This window comes from Camelus dromedarius, chromosome 22 (assembly GCF_036321535.1).
Source record: "Camelus dromedarius isolate mCamDro1 chromosome 22, mCamDro1.pat, whole genome shotgun sequence".
Taxonomy (NCBI): domain Eukaryota; kingdom Metazoa; phylum Chordata; class Mammalia; order Artiodactyla; family Camelidae; genus Camelus; species Camelus dromedarius.
Genome location: NC_087457.1, coordinates 19,941,952 through 19,955,400, shown reverse-complemented (window position 1 = coordinate 19,955,400; position 13,449 = coordinate 19,941,952). Strand labels below are relative to the sequence as shown.

At 38.2% G+C, this 13,449-nt stretch overlaps 1 protein-coding gene across 9 annotated transcripts in view; it reads left to right on the top strand.

Annotated features, from left to right (window-relative positions):
* The window catches only part of DLC1 (DLC1 Rho GTPase activating protein), a 416,507-nt gene that overhangs the window by 346,491 nt on the left and 56,567 nt on the right, over nt 1–13,449 (top strand). Inside the window, exon 7 of one of the 9 annotated variants that reach the window (XM_064477497.1) lies at nt 1,646–1,809. The exons of the other annotated variants lie outside the window; for them this stretch is intronic. Within the exon in view, the coding sequence (XP_064333567.1) occupies nt 1,646–1,662 (17 nt within the window). The 3' untranslated portion in view covers nt 1,663–1,809. Of the gene's footprint in view, nt 1–1,645; nt 1,810–13,449 lie in introns of those variants that run through there. 9 annotated transcript variants of the gene reach the window in all.

The window sequence follows — 13,449 nt, the reverse complement described above, 5'->3', positions numbered from 1 at the left end:
ACTGGCCAAGTAATATGTTTTATGACTTAGTGAGGCTCAGTCTGAGGGAGGCTACATGGTGTCAACCTCATACACCAGTGCAGACAATGACTTCGGAGAGCTTTTCTGCCATCTTGATTAGCATATAAGAATCCCCAAACCCAGCTGTTTAAAACTATAGTCTACCACCATTTAACTGCCAGACAATAACTCCTTTTACTTTGATTCTCTTCAATCTCTGAAATTGTTAGAGTTCCTCTTCCAGGGCCCTACACTTGTTTATCTTTTCCTGAACTCCTTCTTATGGTGTTTCTACTAAGCAGCAAAGCTGTTCCTGTAACAGTAACTACCATGCTTGTTTTATCAAGTCTCTGTTATCCAGGCAGGCACTCTTTAGTCGTGGTTTGTAACCTTTCAGTTATACATTCTTTATTAAAGGAAAAAACTTGTGTAAATACCTGCAGAATGTTACCTTTCCTTTTATTTCATGTTGGTTGAGATACGGTACCAAAAAAGCTGCTATAAATTTAGTGCTCTTTGAAATGAATTTATTCATCACAAAAGCATCTACCTGTATTTTAATAACTGTACATATCAGAGTGAAATAGTTTGTCCCTTCAGCCTATAAATACTACAAGTAGTGATTTATGGACCTTTTACATGAAGAACAAGTCTCCTAGCCATCGGTCCACTCCGTCGTTCCATACGTTCTGTATGTTCTATAACTCAGAAGGGATACCGGCCAGGGACTGTTCTAAGGGATGTGATACATTTCCATCAGTGACAGAGGCACATAAACCACTCAGTCTTACTCCAGAAGAGGGATGGGTATGGGATAATTTAGGGTCAGAATGAGGACTTTTCTTTGGAAAAGCTCCCACAGATTATCCTAAAAGATCCCTGCCATTCTTTCACTCACGTTCAGAACTGCTTAGAATTTTACCTTTGTTGTTGTAGCCATTTATGCTACTGTTGTGAATAAATGTATCCATCAAGGTTTCAGTTCTGTTTCACATGCACATAGGTGGTAACTTGAAGGTGAGGAGAGTAGATTAGGTTAGGTTAGATATAGAATAATCTTTTATAAGTTTATCTCCCCCACTGCCAACACCCCAAATCCATCCTAATCACCACCTCCTCCTCCACATAGTATTTCCCCAAGACAGGGAAGGGCATTGACAGCCATTACCTGTTCCTCTCCCCTCCCTGGGAAAAGTCCTCTCTTTTAGCTGAGCATTAGCATGCAGTAAGCTTTCTGTGGTTTCAAAGCCAAATCATTCTGGAGGTGTAACAGATGCCAAGTAAGAGAGAGAGGAAGAGAGGTAGCAAGTAGGGAGACACGTCCAGGGCCCTCTCCCTCTGAGTGCTGTGAAATGGAGACGGGACCCCCGAGCCTCCAATCCAGGAGGGCAGCACCTCGGGAAAGCCACGTGCAGGTGACGGGAAACGTGTCAGGATTTCAAATCAAGCTGGGACAGGTACTAAAATACTCTCTGAGTCAAACAGCGTTCGGTCCACTCATCAGAGTTATTCTTTATGACTCAAAGGTTTATGGCTTAAAGCTGGTGCTACAATGCTTGTGGCCCTCCCCCATCCCCTTTTCTTGGTAGATTTCCACTCCTTCCCTCATCTCCTCCTATCTTCCTCTGTGCTGTTTGCCCTTCAGATTCACACACCCATTGAAAGAACATTCCAAGGACCATGCATCTGCTCAGCTATCAAGAGCTCTAGGAGGGAGGCAAACGTTGCCCTGGATGCCGCCTGGAGAGGTGGTGGACCTGTGTGGGATCTGTTCCATAGGACCAATGCCAGCTCACCCAAGGAAAGTTATTAGGCAATGGGGGATGGGGGGATGGGGAGGGGAAAGCCCCTGTCTGGGTTTATAATTGAAGTGATACACCTATAGGTTGCGCAATAAATAAACAAAAGAGGGGATGTTGAATGACATGGTGCCTCAAGCAAGGGAGAGGATTTCTGAGGCTTCATGTCAGGGCACAGAACAAGGAGAGCCAACCAAGTCCCTTCTTCCACCATAGAAAGATCTCAAAGCAAGAATGCACAGTTATATCCCAATCCCTTGATGAAGGGCACTGCTTGAGAGTCATTCTAAGTGGCCCAGTCCTGGGCCTCTGTGGTGGCTGACACCTCTGCCTAAAAAGGGGAATAGTATGAAATGCCCGGCTTTGCTTCCCTTGTTAGAATTTCACTTAGCAACTGTGAACCCAAAGCTTTGGGGAGTGGACGCGTGAGAATTTTCTGCCTTGATCTCTTATAGTTTCTTGGTCTGCTGCCACAGTACTGGTATTTGATTTAGAGGCCTAAGAGGGAAATCAGTCCCACGTGGGTAGATAACAAAATGCTCTCCACCTTGGAATCATGAAGTGGAATTTGAATCTGAAGCCAAAAATCCTATCTCTGCCTGCTTTGCTAATTACATAAATTTCCTTGCTAGATTCTGCAGCTGTTTATATGAATATAGCTCTGGTTCCCAGAAGTGGCACCTCTCATCCCAGGCAGGGTGCTCATGCTTTGTCTGACTCTCAAATGCTGGTCCTATTTCTGTTGACAATGCTAGGTGACCCTGGATTCATCTCATGCTTTCATAAAATGAAGCTAATCATTGCCCTGTGATACAGAGATATCAAAGAAACGTGAGACAGACAGACAGAGAGGGGTGTGTGTGTGTGTTGGTTGTGAACAGGAACTGGCAATCAAGACTAAGTGCAGAACCTTACAGAAAGCACTGGAAGAGAAGCAGGGCTATAGCTGAAAATAAGCACATATGTCCCTTCCTGCAGAATGTTCCAAATTTCTCTGTAGAAATGATCATCAGGCTTCACAGATACCCCCTAAGATGCTGTTTGCCCTGGGGAAGAACTGCCTGATACTATGGGATCCATTTCCCCCTCTCTTATCTATCCCAGAACCTCACCACCCCTGTCTGACAACCATGTTCCTCTTTCCTTTCACTGAGAATAAAGAAGTTAGGGGAAAGGTATAGCTGAATAACCCTGAATTTCTCCCAAATATGCAAATTATTTCAGCACAACTGCTTCTAAATTGAAATGTCACCTGGTTACTCCGTAAAGAGCAAGTGCTGTGTAAAAGTTTGCTTCTTGTGTTTATAGCATTCCTTTTAACAGAAAGATGAACAAGTCTGACTAAATGTGGCTCCTGTAAATAAGTACTATATTTTAACAAAAATTACACTCACAATTAACCCCTCTTGATGATATAGGGTGATTAGGCAGGGAACCTAGAGACCCACTATGGTTAAAAATATTGCAGACTTTCTATGTGACATACAGATGAACCAATAAAAATGTGACCTCTTGACATCTATAAAAAAAGATATCTTGGGTTTCTTTCAGTGAAATATTTGAAGGCTTTAAAATTTTAAACAAAGCCCAGCTGGTTTATATGCACAAGTTCCAAACCCTGAAATATTCCCATGCTATCTAGTTTCAAAGAATTCTACTGCTATAAACTAATGGATAAACTAAACTGGTAAGAGATTTTCTTTTTAAAAAATTCATTTTTGTTATCAAGTATTACGTGTGATAAACAAAAATTGAGAGGAAAAATGTGAATTGGTCCAGTGGGAAAGGAAAAAGAATATCACTGTGATCCAAATGTAGTGAAAATTCTAAGAGCTAAATTTCTACTTAGAGTGTGAGAAGTATACCAGAGAATCTCCAAGGACTTACATTTAGATCAAATTTAGTCACAGTGTCACACATTTAGATTCTAGAGCTCAGCATGGCATTTTTGAAGTTGCCCCTTTAGATCACAGCCCCTGTAATATACTTACTATTTTTGTGAAGGCAGACAGTCTGACCTTTCTTCACTCAGCCTGCCTAGATTAAGCTCAGTTAGCCTATGATTTAGAAGCCAATAAATAGCTATGTGGTGATTACTAGTGCTTTGTAATTTTTCAAATGCTAAATTACCTCTACTCATTGCCCCCTTGATTTGTTTTTGTTTTTTAATTATTCAACTTATTCCTATTGTTCCCTCTGGAGCCAACTAATACTCTCCGGCTCTCTTGCAAAAACACATGTTCTTCTCAGTGGTGATTTTCTTTTCCCGACTCCTCCAGGCTCAGTTTCACTTCCATGCTTGCACTTTCTCTAACCCCACCTCCTCAAATTACATGTAAGTTTTTATTTTTTTCTTTTGCACCCCCAAAGAGTCTTAAGGTCTCTGAGTTCTTAAGGTTCAGAGGGTTGCAAACTTACATGGTTTCTACCAAAAACACAGAAAGACAGTTGCAGTGGGTGATCACACTTGACTTGTAAATTACAGTGAGGACAAGCACCCTGCCTCTTCTGACTTAGGTCATTGAGTTTGCAAGGTCGGAGCGACATGCATGACAAGTCCCACAGAGCTCCCAGTAAATCAGTCTGAAGGTTCTGCATGCACATTGTTCACATAATTGTTTACACTTCCTGTCTAGGAATCAAATTCTAGTCACTGCAGTTAATCCTGGCGTTTTAGTTTAACCTTCCTACCTGAAAAAAAAAAAAAAAAAAAAAAGTTACTCCCTCACAAAGGTAATAGGAGGTAGCTATTCTTTCTCTCCCTAATGTATTCTCTGAAAATATACATTGACTCCAGCCAGGTTTTCACTTTCAAAGGGGCAGAGGCATCAGGTTGCTCCTGAGCAGATCTTGGAGTAGTTATTACATGCTGGCTGCATCCTACCCAGGGATGCTCTCTCAGCAAGCCTTTTGCCTAAAATCTCTGACTTTTGAGTTGCAAACATTCTCCTTAACCAGATCAGATACAGGGACATTGGGACTCTTTATAATCTCTTATTCTAGAGTTTATAAATGTAGGAACCCACCCTTTCCTTCTCCAAACCAACAACTATGATAAAGCCCTGGAAGGAAGGGTTAGGAAGTGTGAGAGTACATAACCCACCAGTGACTCGGGTCAGAATTTCTGACAGAAGAAACTCAATGCGTTTCTCTAGGCTCTGGTGGGAAGGAAGAGAAGAGTTTTCCTCAGGGCGTGTCACAGGGCAAAAGAACAATGTAAGGCAAAGTTAGAGCTCAGATATAAAAAGCAGCTAGTGCACCCAGCACTTTAACCTCGTAACCTTGTAATCATTTGGCACAGCGGGAAGAAGTTCAGAACAAAACAAAACGATGGACTCAATATCCTTTGTGTGACTGTAACTTAGATCCTTCAGGATGGCCTTTTGGGCATCATATTGACGGTAGGAAGTTGCTCTAAGACACAGCTTGAGGTAAGGGTTGGAGCAGTTGGTTACCAGTGAGCTGAACAATGTATTAATAGAGACGAACTTTCCAGTAGAAAAGAATAGTACTGCATTGTAGAGATTATTCATCTTGAATACTATAGCTGCTGGGTTGATTGAGGCAAAACAACAGGAGCGTAAATTATTACATTTTCCCGAATTTGAAAAGTCAAAAAAGGAAGGATGCCATATTCCAGATAAATCTAGAGAGCACATTACTTTTAAAAAATCTTTAAAATTAGGAGTCAAAATGAAAAATTAAACAGGATTACTCTCCATTTAATCTATTCAAAAATGTTTCAATTTTATCAAACAAAAACTAGTTAGGAGGTTTGAAATTCCATTTTATAGGCTTTTGGCTTATAGTTAATATATTCAGATAAGTGACTACTGACCTGTGGCCCTAGGTTCTTTTATTCCTCATGTGAACTATTAAATGATATCTTTATTGTGTTTTCATCAATAAGTATTATTTAGTAGGAGATCTCAAATATGGGGGAACCCTAAAGTAGTAAGGTTTGCAACAAAGTTGTAATGAGGGACTTTAAATTACAAGTTAGTCCAGTAGACAATATAATTTAAAATAGAGGGAAACTTATTAAAAAATATTAGACTGTTTAACTTTTTTTTTTAATGAACAGCATTTATCTCAATATTTTAGGGTACTTCCCGAGGCTTTGAAAATATCTGGTTCTGGGAAACATGCTTTTTCTATAACGTAAGCACATTAAAAGTTTAAAACCTAAATAAATGATAAACTAGGACATCCATTATAATTATAGTATTTAATATTCTAAGGCTAAAAATGTTGATGTCCAACCATATAGTCTCTTTTTCTTTTCGTTTGTTTTTTGGAGGCGGTGGTTTTGTCATGTGCTCATCTTGCAAAGCTATACGCACCATCACTGAAGCAGGGCTGTAGCGGTTAAAAAGCAGACACGGCACATTGTGGATGTTCATCAATAGAGGGCTAGTTAATTAGGATATAGCCATCTAACAGAATTCTATACAAACTTTAAAAGAAATTGGGTATATCTGTATACGTTAACATGAAGATGTGTACATTGTATGTATATTTTTAAAAGCAAGTTGTAGAACAGTTAACAGAAATTTGTGAACAAAAAAATAGTGTTTATATTGGTATATGCAGAATATGTAAAATATACTAGTAATTGCATAGAAAATGATTTGAATAATCACACTAGCTACCTTAATAGATGGAGGGGTTTCACTTTTAAGTTCACTCAATTCTATATTTGATTTTCTAAATGTGAACATGTATTATAAGGTTTTTTTTTCCATTTTCAAAAGGAAATGATTTATATAATAGAGTTCTCTCATCTACATATCAAAATATTAATAGTGCTTATTTCTTGATGGAAGATAAAGTGGTTTCTCTATTTTTTTCTTAATCATTTGTACTGTGTATTTTTTCCACACTAGATATATGTAACTGTGTAATAAATAATACATTTTAAAGCAGATAACAGAATATTCCCAGGAGAGGGAAAATGTACAGAGGCAACAGACTGGAAAGGAATATGCCTAAGAGTGAGCAGTGCCCAAAATAGTTACTAAGCCTTATTATTGTCGTAAGCTTAAAACAAATTCCTCTCACTAGCTAGTTCCCCACGGCAAAAATGGCAGCAGCTTTTCAGATAATTGATGAAGTCCCAGGTGGTTGCATACAGCCATTTCTTAGGCATAATGAAAATACAACATTCATTTCATATTAAAGCTTATAATCAATCATATTGCTAAAAACTGATGTTTGCCTGGGAATGGTTCAACTTATTTTTCATAGTTGCCCCCATATTTTATAAAAATTAAAACCGTTGCTTCCTTTACTGATCTGTAACTTCACTAAACAAAGATGCTTTATTAAAGTTTTTTTAGATATCATTGGAACCCATCAAATATTTTAAATCATTTTTTGGGGTACATATTTATAAACTCAGAATTATTGTATTCTATCCAAAAACCTGCAAATGAACCCAAGGGAATGATATGTGCCTCTCAGAAAAAGCACACAAACTTGTCAACCAGGGTTAACAGTGCCTTACTACTTACTATCTGCCATTTCACAACACATCTTACGGATCAAGATGTAAACTTCACAAAATCTGGCATAATGGCCACTTTTTACAGGTGCTGAACTTCTGCAAAGCATGCCTCAAATTCTAGCACCGTCTCTCAAAAGTTCATACTGTTCATTTAATTAAAAAGGAGAAAAAGTGAACCATCTGTAACATCACATAGAAATAGACACAAGATAGCCACATCTTTCTGGGTAGAGGAAACCTCCAGAGATCTGTTCCTTCAGGAACAGGTCTGAATAGCACTAGCATTAATTTGCACACACACACACACACACACACACCCTCATGAGTAGTCCTACCACTTTCTTTTCTTTCTCTTTTAAAAGGATTAATTTTAATAGACAATAAATGCACAATAGTATAAAACGTAAAATTGTCTTCCCCCAACTCCTATTATCCAGTCACCTGGATTTTCTTCAGATAGTTTTCTTTTCGTTTTACATTTTTAAATCCTTGATACATTTGAAAAATGCTTTAGGGTAAAAAGTGGGCTAGGGTTCAACTTTGTTTCCACATGTCTACTTAGGTGCCTCGATTTTCAATTTTAGGTATTGAATGATCATCCTCCTCCTTCTGTTATGCAGTGCTACATTTAGTAAAGTTATCTAAATCCTCTATTTAAGTCAATTTCTAGACTCACTATTCAATTCCATTGACTTGAAAGTACAGATGATGCTTAAGCTCTAGAGTTTGGTTTAAATGTCGGTTCTGCTGCTGACTGGCTGTGTGACCTTAAGCAGGTTGCTTAAACTCTGCCTAAATTCCTCATTTATATAATGAGGAAATGAATAATCATAAGATTATTGAGGGATTAAACTATTTAAGAGATGAAAATACTCAGAAAGTATGGGACATAGAACGCAATACGTATTAGTGATCATTATTCTTAAAACGTACTCTTGTTTTTATTGGTACTTCACTAAATTGATGGATTAATTAAAGGAGAACCAACATATAAATATTGTCTTCCCAAGTAAATATCATGTGCTTCGTTTATGTATTCAGGTCTTCTTTTGTGTCCACTTTTTTCAGACATATGCCCACAGATCTTTACACAGGGTTCACATTCCCTTCTGTACAATTCATCTTCCTCAGATGTTTCATAAGCATCTGGTTCCAATCCCTGTAACCCTAGTTATCACGTTCCAACTGCCTTGCTCCATCTTTAAACATCTCTTCTCCAGGACTCTTAACGGAGGGCCTTGACTATAACCCGTCCCTAAAGGAGCAAATTGTATTTCATTAAAACAATCGCGATTCAAAATCACATACAGAGGCTTGAGCATTTTTAAGGCTGGTATTTTCTCTGATGAAAAAGTTCACTGTTGAAATCTTTTTGTGGACATGAAGTCTGAGTGTGTAGAAAGCATCTTGAGAAATCAGACCCTTCAATACGATTTTATGCTTGAACCCTTTATCTGAGTTTTTGTTTCATGGGCATTAAACTATTGCTGAAAAGCATGGGTCCTTTAAAGTTCAGGGCGAAAGTGTTTATAAAGATCTAAGACGGAGCTCTTACAAAGCTATAGCCAGAGGCCTGGTTTCCTGAGAAGGAAGGAGTTCCCCGCTAATCTGTCATGCGTCTGTCTAACAGGATATTAAAGCCATCCCCAGCTCCTTTCTTTTACAGCCAGCTGGTCCTGTGTCTCCCAGTCTCGTGTTTGTACCAAAGAGCACATGACCAGGCTTCCACACCGGGGATCCTCCAGAGGGTGTGTAAAGTGCCATGGAGTGAGCAATTGGAGTGCGGGCAAAGGGGAAGAAGAGACAATGAAACCCTTATTACTAACCACCATCCTCTCAATCACTGCCGAGTGCAACTAGAATAAAGAAATATACCTTTAAAGGAATAATTGGGCCTGCTGGGCAAGCCATTACAGTTCTTCTTCTGTGTTTGTGCTCCTTGGTTATGACTCCTTGATTACATTTAGGGTGAGATGAATTTTAAAAGAAAACACTCATTAAACTTCTTCTAATAAAAAATGGTTGTTAGAAATAGATGACGAGTAATAAAAGAAGTCATAGAGCCTCCCCCAACCCAACGCATAGTCCTGTCTTTCCTATACGTTTCCCTTAAGCTGCTAAGAGGGTTGGGGGATGGATGTATGTTCACACACACACACACACACACACACACACACACACACCTAAACTACAAAAGACATTTAGGTGGTGTTAGTTTTATGGGCAGTATTACATCCTTCAGAGACAAATGGCTGATTAAATCCTGGCCCAGAGCTGACAGATCTTGGGAAATGCCTGCTGCATCCTTCAGAAGAGTTCTACAGACAAGTGCTGTGGTTACCAGCAGCGTGAAGTCTCAGTCTCGGACTCTGAGAGTAATTCATTTAGGCAACGCCTTCCCCCTACAAGTGCAAATAAGAGGCCCAATGACCCTGGTGACAGTTAATGGAGCCTTTGGTCTCACAGTCTCCTGTTTTACTCCAGCCCCTGGCAGTTGGGATATCAGTTTTTTTATATCTCATTCCCTCCTCTGTACAGATGTTCTTCCGACTGGTGGTAAGGCTGGCCAGGTTTACAGATCTTTTCGCCTTTCTGGAAGATGCAGGAAAAAATCTCAACTATAAAAGAGCCCTTGAGAAACATTAATGTTGTCTTTGTTTGTCTGGGAAGAGTGAACTGCAGGTGGGTCTGCACAGAACCAGGCAGGACCTGGACCAGACTGTGTAGAATAAGGTGAGGAGCCAATAAAGAGAGAACAAATATGAAAATGTGATGAACTGACAGTGAGGGGGGCATGGCCTCAACAAAGGGCTAGGGAGCGAGAGAAGTGGAGTCAGAAAGTTTGTCCCTAGGAAAGAAAGAGACTGTTTCAGAGCTAGCTCTGAGAGCAGGAAGTGAGGCAATTATTAAGCTCAGACTATAATGGGGCAGCTTAGTCGCGCTGTTTTGAAATTTCAGGGAAATTAAACGAAAATAATAGGTTCATATATGGGCAAGAAGTTAGGAAAAACAGCTTGATTCTTGGGTGTGATTTGAACAAGTGCGAATGGAGGGGCTTTGAAACTTTGCTTGAGTTCAGCTTTGTCAGGAGACTAGGAGTTAAGACTGTGCCTTTAGTATTTTGTTTCTGCTGCGAGATTTCCGATCAGTATCAAAAAAAAAAGTATTATCCACCCTATTACTGATCAACTGGGTGTTTGCTGTCCAGAAAATGTCTGGAAGAGTGAGAAGTGAGCACATCAAGGCTAGAAGGTTAGGCTGAAGTCTTTAGGAAAAAAATCTCTTAAGCCCTCTATGAAGAAGTACTAGCATGTTCATGCCCCATTTATGTATCACAAGCACCAGTGTACACACACACACACACACACACACACACACTCAGAATTTAGTTGAAGTTTCTCCCTATAGTCCCTGCTTGGCTGTTAGTGGCCTAGAAACCAAAATCAATCAGGTGTATTACATCCCTGACATCCTCCTGGCAAACACCATTTAACCCTTAGCCTCAGTTGCAGTAGACCTGCTCCTTCACACATGTAACTTCCAGGTTAGGGCCCCTGCTTCTCCCTAACTGTGGAGTATCCACAGGTTAAGCATTGTCAGCATGAAAATCAGCATGAAAGAACTTCTTGTTTGGATTTTAAAATGTAAGGTTGGTGTTGGAGGGAATAAAAGCTGCTGGGACAGAACAATCTGGGTCACAAAGCTGTTAGTACAGAGAAGCACTCAATTCATTTTGAAAAGGGAAAAGGAAAGCCACGCATACTAATTTAACTTCCCTAAATTTGCCTTTCTTCTGTTCTGCACTGGAGATTTATTTAGGTCAGCATTTTTGGTTAGATCTCTCACTCCCCCAGGAGACTGAGATTGTTATTTAAAAGCTTAGTTCTGAGGAAGAATCCCAGAGATACAACTGATATGTTCAGTTTCTATTATAGCCTCATGAGGAAAACCTTTTTTTTTGACTGAAGTCATGACACAGACATGCAAACCCACCCTACCGCGGAAATAAAGAAAAAAATATATAAATTGTGAGATGATTGATTCATATTTAACACTGTTTGGAGGATGCTAATAAAAGCCCTTTGCCTTCATCTTGCCTAGCATTAGATTGATCATCCCAGAGAGATTTAAAAGTTATAGCGCGTTTGTGAGTGTTCCTTCATTCTTTCTAAATTCCATGTAGATTTCAAAGTGCCATTTAGGAGCAGGGCTATCTCAGGACCAGATTAAGTCAAAACTAACCAAGAATGCCTTGTCACTTCCAGATTAAATATCCTGGTTTGCTTTTCCCTCTGAATGTTATGCTAAGGAATATTATAAACCTTTTCATAACCCTATCTTAGACTTTTATCCTCCCGACTTTAAACATCCTAATAGCATGAGCAATAGCAATATAACATACTTTTTTTTTTAAACATAGAACAGAAATAAATATGGAAGACTCACGTCTTATGCTAAGTGACAGGAGTAAACTATAACGTTGGAAAGTAGATGTCCCTTTACTGAGTAAAATTACTATTACTATTGTTTTCATTATTGTTATTATTAATATTATTTAGCTTTCATTATGCAAATGAAAATAAATGAAAAAAAGGAAGAAATAAGACGGATATGGGAATTGCTTTGAATGACAAATTCAGATATTAAAAAGTTACTGATTATTATTTTCATTATCACTAGTTCATTAGGTCTGGAACTTTTCAATAATAACACTGCAACAGAAGATAACTAGTACAATAATTAAAAGAGAAAGAATCTTTTTAAGACACAGGTAAAATGGCAGTGTAATACAATACAGCTATAAATATTAGTGTTTGAAGAGCCTAAACAGATGAAACACACACACCCCCAAAACAGATTTTGAGTTAAAGTTTTAGTTCCTATTGCTTACCAAGTTCATAAGTATATATTGAGCCCTTTATAAACATAGTCCATTTTAATCCTCACAACTACCCAGTGAGGTATTATTATTGCCATGTAATGGATGAGGAAAGTAAGATTTGAAGATAAAGTAACTTTTCCAAGGTAATGCAGCAAGTAAATGCCAGCTTCAGGATTTAAATCTGGATCTGACTCTTAAGTTGATTTTCTTATGATTGTAATAAACTTTATCCAACATTATTTCTCTTTTAAAATCTTAATGATATTATATTTAATACCAACAAGAAAATATATGTGAATATAAATTTTAAAGCATAATAATAAAACGACTGTTAGCCTAAAACCTAACTGACAAGTAGAAATACCTTTCCCGTTAAAGCTACTCATGCACTCTTCCTAGTCTGTTCTCCCTGCCTTGCACCAGAGGCTGTCACAATCCTGAATGTTGAATTTATCATTCTCTTCACATTTTATCATTTTTTTTCCATGTAAGCACTTTATTTTTAATGATGCTGTTTCACTCAACATTGTTTCAAAGATTTATCCATATTGTTGATGTAGCTATGGCTCACTTATTTTCACTTCTGTGTAATATTCCACTGTGTAAATATGCCATTTTAAAGGATGCACGCTCCAGTTGATGGACATTTAGATTAGTTCCAGTTCTTCCTAGTATAATGTAACTGTAAACATTCTTGAGTTTTCTAGATGCACAGATGCAGAAGTTTCTCTAGGGTACAAACCTCAGAGCAGAATTACTGGATCATAGCATAGTCAGTGCTCAGCTTTAAAATGAATGTAAAATTGTTTTCCTAAGAGGCTGAATCAGCAATATATATAGATTCTCACCTTTACAACACTTGGCATTGTCATGCGTTTTCATTGTAAATACAGCATATGTAAAATGGTAGCTAATTATGGTCTTGATTTGCATTATTTTATTACTAACTAGTCAAAGCCTTTTGCCATATGTTTATTCATTATTTGTTTTCCCTGCCTTTCATATCTTCTAATTTATACTAATTACTGCTCTTTTGTTTATTAATTCCTTTGTTTTGCTTTCTTTGAGTTAATTTTGTTCTTTTTCTGAGCTGGGTACTTAATTAATATTTAGCCTTTCTTCTTTGCTAATATAAACAGTTAAGCGTATATATTTCATCAAACACTGGTTTCCACTGTATTTCACATGTTTAAATATGCATTACTTTCACTTTCATTCAGTACTTAAATTTTTTCAGTATAATTTCTTCTTGAATCATAAGA